The sequence below is a fragment of the Physeter macrocephalus genome, chromosome 2, assembly GCF_002837175.3.
Source record: "Physeter macrocephalus isolate SW-GA chromosome 2, ASM283717v5, whole genome shotgun sequence".
Taxonomy (NCBI): Eukaryota; Metazoa; Chordata; class Mammalia; order Artiodactyla; family Physeteridae; genus Physeter; species Physeter macrocephalus.
The window spans coordinates 117,091,735-117,104,335 of record NC_041215.1 but is presented as its reverse complement, the minus strand read 5'-3'; the positions used below and the strand labels follow the sequence as shown (position 1 = coordinate 117,104,335).

General features: G+C 33.4%; 1 protein-coding gene across 3 annotated transcripts in view; it reads left to right on the top strand.

Annotated features, from left to right (window-relative positions):
• Positions 1-12,029, top strand: part of BARD1 (BRCA1 associated RING domain 1) — a 77,452-nt gene extending 65,423 nt beyond the window's left edge. For 2 of the 3 annotated variants that reach the window (XM_007114978.4, XM_055089908.1), the window contains 2 exons: positions 9,011-9,108; positions 10,165-12,029. In XM_007114978.4, coding sequence (XP_007115040.1) covers positions 9,011-9,108; positions 10,165-10,497 — 431 coding nt within the window. In that variant the 3' untranslated portion in view covers positions 10,498-12,029. The remainder of the gene's footprint in view (positions 1-9,010; positions 9,109-10,164) is intronic. The other variant, XM_055089915.1, reaches the window with a different exon arrangement.
• Positions 12,030-12,601: the final 572 nt, after the last annotated feature.

The window sequence follows — 12,601 nt, the reverse complement described above, 5'->3', positions numbered from 1 at the left end:
CGCACACATACACACAAGAGAGCATGTATAATTGATGAAATCTGAATAAGTTCTTTGGATTGTATCGGTGTCAAATTCTTGCTTTTGATAATTGTGCTATTGTTGTGTAAGATGTTAACATTGGAGATAGGGTGCATGGAACCTCCCCGTATGTTTCTTTGCAATCGCCTGTGAATCTATAATTATTTCAAATTAAAAAGTTAAAAAAGAATAGTGAGTATTTTTAATGAAACTTTCTTTTTAAGAAGCAAATGATGGATTAGTTTTGAAAAATTTTTTGTTTTATAGCTTTGTGTTTTGAAGGTTTTATGGCAGAGATGCTTGATTTAATCAAAATCTTTATATTATTAATTTAATGTTGTTTGAAATTAACTTGGTTTGTAAAAAAGTTTCCTTTTAGCAACTGATATTCACGTCTTTATAAAATACAGCTACCACTTTTCTTGTGATGGTAGTCTCCACTGATTTGGTCTGAGTCAGCTGTGACTAGTAATGCTACTCTCTCTGTTCTCGTCAATATCTGTTACTAGACTCTGCCAGTCAACCAGTTAAACAAGTATGATAAACAATTGGACTGATTGGCCATTTGCATAGAAAAAAAAGTTTCTCTTTATGTCTCTTATTTTTGAACTTTCATTTCCCTTTCTAATCTGTGGCAAGTCTTATTGGGCCTCAGTATTTTAAAAAATGACTTAAAATGGTTCCATGATTATAGATGTTTTTGTACTGAACTTGTGCCAGAAACCTTGCCTGTGGTTATAGGAAGGAATGGATTTTCATAATAATAAGGTCTCAGTAATAAAGAAGCCATGTGAAATTTTGAATATTAAGACATTTACCACTTACCCAGTAAGTCTAGTTCTTGTGAATTTGCCAGACTTGCATCTGGTTACATATACAGACTACATGATTCATTTCCATAATATCTGCCTTCTTTAAAAAATGGAAGTTTTGTCACTTTAATGGCTTGGTCATCTCATTTTTATAGAATCACTGATGGACTCAAGCTGACCTAATAGCGTGCTGCTTGGTGATTTTCACAGTAGTGAATAATATACTCTGATATCAATCATTCTTTTAGGATAAAAGATGGATGGAATCTCTTACTGATGTTCATATCCCCATATTGTCTAATACAAAGTTCAAATAGGTTTGAGAAATAGGTTCAGGGTTTGAGACAATTACTTTAAATAGCCGCTGGGTTTATAAAAAGAAAGCAAGAACCCTCAAATACTTTCTATCCTAATACATTTTTCTGTGGTTTCTGTGTTGTTCTTAATGTCAGGCAACTTAGTGTGATTTTTTAAAAAAATGTTCACAGCTATGCAAAACTAGTTGAAAACCATCTATATTAAGGAAAGATGTGGTGGACCAAAGCTTTCAAAATTAATCATAAAGATTTATGACTTATTAAAACTAGATCTTGTGTTTGAGGATATCCACCAGCTTGCCTGGTAGACACAAGCTTTACTGGCTGAACTGTATAGAAAGTTTAGTATCAACTTTTATGGCATTTTCCACAAACCAAGTAGATTAAAGAGGAAATTTCATCTAAACTTTCTCTGTAGAGAACTGTCTTATTTAAAAACTTAAGCAAATTTAAACAAATTAACAAAAAGAATTATACAAAACAGTCTGGATCCATTGGATCCAAATTTAACTTTTGGAAGTCTTCTGTTGAAACTTATTTTGTCTTAATTGGTTCATATCTCTTATTTTTTTATATTATATATATATAGAGCATCTGACAGTGTCATAGTAAATGAACTTTGAATGAACATTCTAAGAATAGGGCATAATTATACTATTGTACTAGCCATTCTGTCTCATCATATTTATTTTACAGATATTTTATCAAATGGTATTTATCTTTATTTTACAGAAACGGGAGATACAGCTAGGAAAGTTCCTTCTTCAGGATTAAATTTGTGCCTGAGATTCTGCTTTAGTCCTAGTTTTGGTGCTAATTCCTCACAGGCAACTAATAACCATCCCCGTACAGGGTGAATTTTGGTAATTAAAGAGGTGACTAGAATGAAGATTGGAAGATATATAAATATGCCATTTTATTCATCTCTTAGAGAATGAAAAAGGTGGAATTGCATCCTAAGGATGTAAACTAGCCTTCAGAAAGTGAAAATGTATTTTACTGACCTGTTCTTTCAGTACACTGCTTTCAAAATCTCCTCTAGCCTAACCTTTTTTTTAAAAAAATTTAATTCTGCCTCTTCATTTCTCATCTCATTGTGAAGGGGAGAGCAGATGGTTGTCTTCTTTCATAATCTCTTCCTCTTCTCCGCTCTCATCTAAGTTTAAATAAAATTGCTGCTATAGAAGTTCTGAAAGGCCTTAGCACCTAAGGGAATTGCTGTGGGAATGTGCCAGACATTTTGCACTGGACTTGTGTCTGTGAGGAGAGGAAGGGCCAGATACAGTGTTTCTTTGTTTTTGTTTTAGATGAGGAAGATGGAGCCTAAGAGGCAATCATTATATCATCATTTTATAAATAACTTCATGATCAGATTAATAAACTTATACTTTTCTATTAAAATTTATTTATTCAAATGGATGTTGAGTGAGCTGTGGAATTTTAAAAATACAGGTAGTTTTTACTAGTTATATTTTGCTAATTATCAAAAAATAAATATACCAAAGCATTTCTGTCAGCTAAGATTGATTAGGCAACTTCATGATTAGAGAAATATTTTACAAAGATTGTCTAAGAATAAAATAAAATTAACATCTGTTGATATAATAGTCCTACTTCTGGGCTTCCCTGGTGGCGCAGTGGTTGAGAGTCCACCTGCCGATGCAGGGGACACGGGTTCGAGCCCTGGTCGGAGAGGCCACAGCAGTGAGAGGCCCGCGTACCGCAAAAAAAAAAATAGTCCTATTTCTGAGAATATACTCCAAGGAAGTAATACAAAAGAAAGAAAAAAAACTATTTGAATTGTTATTTCTTATAACAAGAAGTAGGGGGGAATATCCAGAATATGAGAAAATTAAGAACATTCTGGAATACTTAAAGGTGTTTTCTGAAAAAAAAATTATTTTTATATGATAATTAGGACTGAAATATGAAAAAACAAATTTGTTTAAATTTTTTAAAGAGCATAAAACAATTATATCTTCACTGTCAATATATAAATGTGTGAATATGTACAGGGAAAGAAACAGTCAAAACAGTTGTAGATTGGTAGGTAGAGGTCTGTTTGTTTATAACAGTTTTAAAATCAGTGTATGTCTCTTAAATTCAAGTTTTTTATGAAGAAGTTCAAATTCTCAAGTTCTAATAACAATTAGATCTTCTTTTTGATCTTTTCTAAAAATTAATGGGTAGGTAAGGGTTTCATTCTTTTTTTTTTTTTAAGGGTTTCATTCTTAATCAGAGAAATTAGAACCTGTGTATGTATATTGCTCCAGTCTGGTACACCAGATTATTGATACCTGTTGTGCAGACCTAGCAGATAAATTTTAATATGTTTATTGTCCAATAAAAATGGAAGTCTTACATAAATATTTCAGTTTTAAATATATGACTAAAAAAGAATACCAAATATGAGTTTTTAAATTATTGAGAAAAATTTTGGACATTGGGCTGAGTTTGGTCTTTAACCACATTTATAAAGAGAAGGATTGTTTTGATATTATTATTCATAATACAAGGTTTTAGAATTGATACCCAGATATTGCCCAAGCAAATTTTATGATACAGTAATATATTTTTGTGATAGAATTTGACCTGCTTCTTAATATGCATTAAGTAAAATAAATAAATTTAGCAAACTATCCTATGAGGAAATGTATTTTTATGTATAAATATGCTTATAATTAGAATATTGGCTTAAAAAGTAGGCAAAAATAAACAGTTGTTCCGTGGTATTTATATGAAAACACAAAATTTAATGATCTGTGACGTTGATTTCCTAAATCTAAATGTTTATGATGGCACAAGAGGAGCATTTACCTTTTATTTTACGTTTTTAGCCTTCATTTTATTGTCCTTCCACTCTTCACTGTGGAATTTCATAGTATTGGGCTTAGCTCTTCTTTTACTTGCCATCCAATTTTTAAAAAAATTACAGTGAGAGTGAAAGTTGTTTTTCCATTTTTGTCATTGTTGTAAAAAGTTTCCTCTTAAAAACCATTTCCTGGGCTTCCCTGGTGGCGCAGTGGTTGCGCGTCCGCCTGCCGATGCAGGGGAACCGGGTTCGCGCCCCGGTCTGGGAGGGTCCCACGTGCCGCGGAGCGGCTGGGCCCGTGAGCCATGGCCGCTAGGCCTGCGCGTCCGGAGCCTGTGCTCCGCAGCGGGAGAGGCCGCAGCAGAGGGAGGCCCGCATACCAAAAAAAAAAAAAAAAAAAAACCATTTCCTTTTATCTGAAGTTTAGTGGTATCATAGCCTATTTGACTAAAAAGCCTACTAGAAAAGCATCTAAAAATAATTTTTTTTGTTTTTACAATTTGGGTGTTCATTTTCAATGCAATCAGAAAGGAAATTCTTCAGTGTTTATTTTACTAATATGCGGTTTTCTTGAGTTACGTAAGTGCCCAGTTTGGATCTAATGACATATTTATTAGGATTTTTGATTTTGATATAAAATATTTGATTCTGTATTTTCTTTTTTTTTTTAGGATAACATTTAGTGTTGGCTAAGAGTAATATTTATTTCTGATTTTCAGTGCTATTTCAGTTACAAATAGCCAGTGGCTTCAGAAGGATAACAGTTCTTTAAATTAGGAATTTATTGCTCTAGCTTTTGAAGAGAGTAAGCACATTCTGTGATCTTCATGGAGGGATACTTTCCCCTTTGGACATTTAACAGATCTCCATTTTAACGCTTCATTCTGTCTTCATTGTATTCTATAATCATTTGTATATAGCTGTAGATTCAGAAACCCTTTTTTCTACTCCCTCCCATTTGTACAATCCTTTTTTCTTTCTAAAACTAGGAAAAGTGACTAAGCTTAATATAGATTAATGAACATCATCAGTGGTTCATGCAGCTGAAACGAAAATATACATCCATGGATATATGTGCTTTTATGAGGTAGGAGGCAAGAGTGGCTACTAGAGATTCAGAATAAAGGAATACATTTCTGGATGGTACAAGCTTCTTTAAAAATAAAAAAATCATATCCCAGAATTCATAAGCTGCATTAGTATACAGATTCTGGACTTTGCTTAGGTAGCCAGAACTACCTTAATGACTTTGAGTTAATGACTTTGAGTTAAGCAGTACTTTGGGAATTGGGCTGCTTACCTCTATATAAAAAAGTAATAAAATTAGGGCAAAAGGAAAGCTTACCTGAAATGGTAGACATGATCTGGAGTACATCTGCACTGAAAAGAATCTTAGTTTTAATAAGATAGGTAGTTGATTCCTGTATTTCTGAGAAATGGTAGCTTTGGTCAAAATCTTAAAATATAATAGAACATGTGAAAAGTAAGAAAGATGATATAAAGCATACATTTTACAAGGATAGTGGCTTGACACATTTTAAAGTATATATCATTCTGGCATATTCAGAAATCTCCTGTGTTTACATAAACAATATAAATTATTCATGTATAGTCATTTCAGTTTGGATTCACATCCTCCTATTTAGCTGAGAAAGTTAACTAGTGATCTTGCATATGCATATTTCTTCACAAGAATCCATTTCTGCTGAACTATTTTATTGGCAGATAATGGAATAATATGGACTTTATTAAGTACAAATACAAAATATAATTTGGTTGAGTTTTAGGATGTATTTTTTTATTGAAGTGTAGTTGATTTACAATGTATTAATTAGTGCTGTACAGCAAAGCGATTCAGTTACACATATATATATACATTCTTTTTTATATTCTTTTCCATTATAGTTTATCATAGGATATTGGATATAGTTCTGTGTGCCCTACAGTAAGGAAGTATCTTTAAATTGGTGGAAAAAGACCTGTTTTAAAATCTTTATAATAGAGATTAAGGATTACAGTATATATTATACTTTAGATGAGTTTATGACTAGGAATGTTGTGAAAGTTCTGATAGTTTGTTTAACGTGGAAAATAGATTTAACACTTCTTGCTGCAGTTTGCTTAACTAACTTATGTTGAGTAATTAAAACCTTAAAATATTATCTATTATTTAGGTTTGTTAATTAGGTAGTATTTTGGCTTGTAGATTCTTCCATTTCATTGATGATGTTAATATATCAGCATTTAGGTTGCTGAAAGTTTAAAGCATTTCATTCTTGTTTTGGTAAATCAGTTCAAGTGAAAAGACATCTACTAGGAAGTTGATATGAAATATAATTATCGTAAATGTCTACTGAGAAGTATGAACATTCTAAAACTCATAAGGTACAAATGAGAGAGTGGCAGCTTTGGCATCAGTCAGATTAAACAAACTCATTGATTCCCTGAAGACAAAGCCAAATGCATTGTTCTCCCCCCCTCCAACCCCCACTCCCAGGTAGTCAGCAGTTTTTGACATTTTGGTATACTTTTTGGCTAATCTCTTAAAAATAAGGATCCTCCTATTTAGTCATCTGTTAAGTGGTTATGTCATTTATTTTGAGAGACAGTATATTAAATCTGAGTAGAGAGAGTACCTGGCATTTCCTAAGATGCTTTATTTTTTTTAATAAAATAAAGATAAACACTGATCTAGAAGTTGGAGGATATCTGAGTTCTCATCTCACATGTATCACTGGGAAAGCTGCTTAAATCTCTTAGGATTTAAGTTTCCTTATCTATGAAATGAAGAGGTTGATTAGACAAGCATCAGGTCAAATTGGCAATCTAAGTCCAAAACAGATACAATTTATGTGGTTTAGTTCAGCATAATCATTTAATTTTTGTGTCTTTAGGTATGATGTACATGTTCCTATTTGTTACAGTCTCCATAACTCCCTACCACTTAACACAAGGTTCCCCACATGATTATGTAATTTGAACGGCCCTTGTAGGCATTCGAGTTACAGTCTTTGGACTAGATGTCACACTGAGTTTCAAAATATTCTCCACGTTTTCTGTTCTACAACGGCAATTCTAACGGATTGTTATAGACCTAGAAACTGTTCCTTAGTTTTCAGGGAGAAGCTATATTTTCCTTCTTTAACTGATATTAAGTGGTAGGGAGAGTTGGCAAATTGTTACTTGGAATAAAAGGATATCAGAGGAACACATTCTTCATTTAGCTCAGTAATTGTAATTAGAGCATTGGATTTTTCTGCCTGCCTTTACAGAAATTTACTGAACAATTGCTATAAGGCTGAAAGTTTTGTGACTTGAGGCATATTTACACTGAAAGAGTACTGGCATCTTCCTCTGGTAGTGCCATGCTGCCCTCTTGGTCACCTCATTTCATTTCTCTTGATGCCATGCTTATCTCATTCTAGTATCTATTAAGACTACATTCTGTTGATTGACTAACTCTGGCATATTGCCTGGATCAATTGAAACCATTTTAGTATGCTTTTTTGATAGTTTAAATAACCAGTCAAATAAACCCATAAAATGGATAAGCCGCCAGCATAGGCACAGCCCATTTATTTGTTTCTGTAGGTAGACATTAGCTCTTTACTTGTTACGGTTACTTGATATTATAGGAGTATTCAATGTTCAGTCCTTGGTTTTATATGCTGGCATATACAGTTCATCTAAAGATACTGGTATAAATGCTCTTCAAATATCATCAGGAAAGGAGGTTTAGGAAGGGGGTTACATGCTTAAGTGATAAAAAGTAAAAGTAATAATTTATATGTGAAATAATGAGTTTGAGGTAAGTCAGTGATTTGGCTAGATTGGTAATGTTTTTTGCATTGGTGTTTAATGTAGAACCAATATATGATGTCATGTAAGCACACTGTCAGTGTTTCTCGTATGATTTTGACCTAGTCAAAAATTTTATTTTGAGACTCATTTTCAGTATACAGTAAAGTTAATATTTTAGTATTAGCTTCATTGGAAAGATAGTTTTTTATACCCTGTGAGTAGTTATTTAAAATTTTATTTTTAAAATATAATTTTTACTACATGCAAAAAACCAACAATTTTTTATAAAAACCATCATATTTATGATAAGTTAGTGAGAAGAGTAGAATTCAGTGTAGTAAACTTAGCTAAATATGATCCTTGTATTGAAAACACTGGGGACTAAAACACAGGCAAAACCAGCAAAAAATTAAGAATCACATGATAGGGAATTATAGATATGTCAGGGTTGAGTGTTCAACTGGAATATGCATTAATAGTCCCAAGTTAAGAAAAAATTCAGTCCCTTGACAAAGCTCTGCTTTTCGTGAGATAGATGTATTCAGTCATTAAAATATTCTAACTTTTATATGTTACACAATGTCTTGGAATATCTCAGTTGAAGCAGCTCTAAAACATTTGAAATATTCACCAAGTCATCTCTAGACTGGTGACTTCAGTGTGTACCTGTCAATTCCAAACACGTCCCAGACTCTGCTTTACTGTTTATTTTAACAAGAGCTGTAGAGTCCCTGTTATTTGACCAGCTTAATAAGCGAGGTGTTCTGGACTCAAGTACTTTCCTTAATGTCAGATCACTTATAGTCTAACAGGAGGTTAGGCATAGGACTGCCAGAATGAGTGGGGCAGGTGATAAGACCTCAGGGTCAGATCATTGTGGGCTGAACTAAATGAGGGACTTTTTATTCACTTTAATTTTGATAATGGTTATAAATTAAAATTTAGATTTTTATTCTTGTACATGAAATAATGTACTGATTTAGGTTTTTCAGAAAGAAAACTAAAATTTGTATTCAGTACTACTTCATTGTTCAGTCCTCTGAAGGAAAGATTTCTTACATTTTCTTTATATGGAAAACCAGTTTTGTTACATTTTGTTTTGGCATAAGTAAGGTTTCTTTTTCTGTTTCAGAACAGTATTTAACCATGAAGAAGAAAAGTCACTTAGGTAAATGGCATAATTTCAATGTGAAAGAAATAATGCTCACTTGATATTTATTTTGCTTTTATCCTCGTTTTTCTCCCAGGGGTGAAAGCATGTCTACAAAGAAAAGAATGTGAACAGGAAGAAAAGTATGAAATTCCTGAAGGACCACATAGAAGCAGGCTCAACAGAGAACAGCTGGTACTTTCCTTTTGATACTACTTTTATTGTTCTTATTATAACTTAATACTATTATTACCGTCAGGAAAAACTTCTCCTGCCCTTTCAACAAGTACAGGTGACTGATTAAAATTTTAATTGTGCTTATTTCAAGCACTTGATTCTGAGAGATGATCACAATGAGCAGTAAAAACCAGAAGGTAATAATTTCATACTGTTACTAGATTTTGGGCATCTTGAACATTCGCATAAACCTTTCAGAATCTGAGCTGAGTCTCAGATATAGGAAGTAGCCTGAGAGAAGACTTAGAGCTACTGTTCGGATTTAGTTAACCATGTCTTTATTACCACATATTGTAGTTTTAATGGATAAAATTCCATTACCTTGTTAACATATAGGTATATTAAAAATGCCAGAGAGAAGTTTTTGTAGAAGGGACTTGTGAAACTTTTTCTGTAAAGCTCACAGAAGTGTTTCATATCTAATTGGATCCCTAGCCATGGCCTTATAATGTATTGTGTTCTAAGGAAAACATCTCTAGAATCCTGAAGGCCACACTCCCACGTCACTGCCCTGGGGACCTTAGATTGGTAGTATATAGGAACCTAAATATGGATGGGCAGAATTGGAAAACTCCATAGAAAAGCTGCTACTCTTACAATTAAGTTTAGCTTGGTATCCGTGAAGCTCGTTTCAGATACCCTAGGAAGGAATTCTTGGGGCTTTAAGTCCCACGAAATATGAATAAATATTCTGATATGAGACGCTTGATGAATAGGTTTTATGTGGATGTATAACACACACACACACACAGAGAGACACACACAGAGCACACCTAAAATGTGAGAAGAGTGAAAAGCACCAGAGTCTTAAGGAAAAAATTGTATAGGAAACCTTTATTTGCATGAGTATTTTTTTGACCTAAATGGTTTATTTGAAATACAACTTGTCCTAGCACCTCATTAAGTAGCTTCTTAACTGCTTGTGACTTTTCTTTTTATTTCCCTGTTCATATGCAGTGTTTTAAAATATTTTGGTCTGCTTTTAATGAGCTTTTTTTTTTGTTTTTTTTTCAGTTGCCAAAGCTGTTTGATGGATGCTATTTCTATTTGAGGGGAACCTTCATACACCATCCAAAGGACAACCTTATTAAACTTGTCACTGCAGCTGGGGGACAGATCCTCAGTAGAAAGCCCAAGCCAGACAGTGACGTGACTCAAACCATCAATACAGTCGCGTACCATGCCAAACCTGATTCTGATCAGCACTTCTGCACACAGTATATCATCTATGAGGATTTGTCTAATCATCGCCCAGAGAGAGTTAGGCAAGGCAAAGTCTGGATGGCTCCTTCCAGCTGGTTTATAGATTGTGTGATGTCCTTTGAGTTGCTCCCTCTTGATAGCTGAATCCTATACCAGATGTACATTTCAAATTGAACTTACACAGTGTGAGAGCCCAGTGACTGCACTGTTTTGATCATTCACATTTTTACAAATAGGTAGACTCATTCGTACGTTTTTTTTCCCCTTGAATTAAAAAAAAAACAAATTGCCAGATTATGAATTCATTCTGTGTTTACCATTTAGATGCGGAGGTTGCTTTAAGGGATTTTTCTTTTTAAAACTGGCATATGTGTTGATTCATCATGTCTTTCTATTCACATTATCAGCTGTCAAAGATTAATGAGAGGGGATCAGAACTGTTGGTTAAACATACAAGTGGTATCATTATGTCTCACCCTTTTAATGTTCTTTGATGAAAAAAATCCACACCTGCCACCAGCAAAAATACTTGCCTTCGTTTAGTTAGCAAATAATATTGTCAAATAATTTATTCTGGCTTTGTTATAATGAAAATAGATTACCTGGTCTAAATTTGCCACCATAGGTGTTAAATTCTTCTGTCTACAGTTGTATTTATTTTGCTACTTATAATTTACTTGTTCCTACATTTTTGTTCCCTTTTTAAAAACAATCTTGTCTCTTAATCAGGAAATCATGATTTGAATCTCAACATTACTGTTCTCTGGTGGTGAAAGTCAACATTGGGCTCATGATATATATTTTTATTGTATATATTTGCTTATTGTTAATCAACTTATAACTGTGTTTATATATATGTGTGTAGAACATTTTCTCTAACACATTTTAGAGACATTGTTAGTCAAATGTAAATAAATTAGGGAGCAGTCTTTCTGGTTGACCTTATGTATTGCTAAAATAATTTTCCTGTAGGTCTTAATTTCTTTCTTCATAAATTGTTTTTCATTTTTGGATTGCTGGGGAGGCAGAAGTTGGTGATTACTTGATTTAGAACAGATTTTTGTCCAGGTGATACAAAAGGCTATGACAGTAAGTTTAATGGTAGTAGTGAAAAGGACTTATTCATAATACCAGGACCATCAAGGCTGCACAATAGTAGACAGCATGTCACCTGAGAATGGGGAGACCTGGAAAGGTTACTCTGGTCTGAGTGTTCTTATCTGTGAATCAATAAGGTAGATTAGATCATTTTAAAACATTTTCTAAGTAGTAGAATTCTTTAATAAGTCTTTGTAGAAATTTAATGTACTTATAATATTAAAGACATGGAAAGGGTGTTACTGTTGAGACTTGCCAGTTTGGTCCCTTTTGGGCCAAAGGGAATAGTTTGGTAACCACTAGATTAGAATACTGAGATTCTGAAGTTCATGAACATTTTAAGATCCGTTTATTTGAAGTTTGAGATTCAGCTGATTATTTCAAAATAAAATTTACTTTAATCCCTTCTTTGACATGTTATTTTTCCATATGAAGAAATAAATTACGTGAACACAATAATACTGCTGACCCTGACCTTCAAGGGTGAATTAGCTCTGAAACACTCTCTCCAACCAGTATTGTGTTTGTTCCACATTTCATTCAAATGGAGAACGATAAACAACATAGCACCAAGCAAATCTGAGGGGTTAGATAATGTCTGGATTAAATAATTTAAGACTCTGGGATTTTGGTTGTCATTTCTGATTTATAACTGACTTTTAGTCACTTTCTATTGCCTCATTGGTCATATTCCTAGACAGGTTTGTGTTTGTTCCTCTGATCTGAATCCCCGTTTGTAAAAACACTTTGGGGAGTTGCTACCCGCTTTCCTTCATTCACTTTCTTGGTTTGTCCTCCTCCCTCTTTGTTGTATTTTGTGTCCCACTATTAAGCAGTTTTGTTTTTGGTTTCTTTAAATATTTATTTTGGCAGCAGTTAATTGATGTTAAGCTCTTGAAACTTGTATTTTCTGTATAGATATACTTGTAATTATTTTCATTTTTCAGTCATAGATTCAAGCTTCCTTTTTATTTACCATAAATCACTAACGTTCTTTGTGCTTCCACATCTCTGTTTCTTCTATAGAGGTGACTTACTCTGCACTGTTGAAGAACGAGCCTCTGCAAGACTTGTGAGGAAATCTTTCAGCTGACAAAAGCTTGTCTTTTTGAGCACTGTATTTCTAAAGTATATTAGGTACTTTATTACT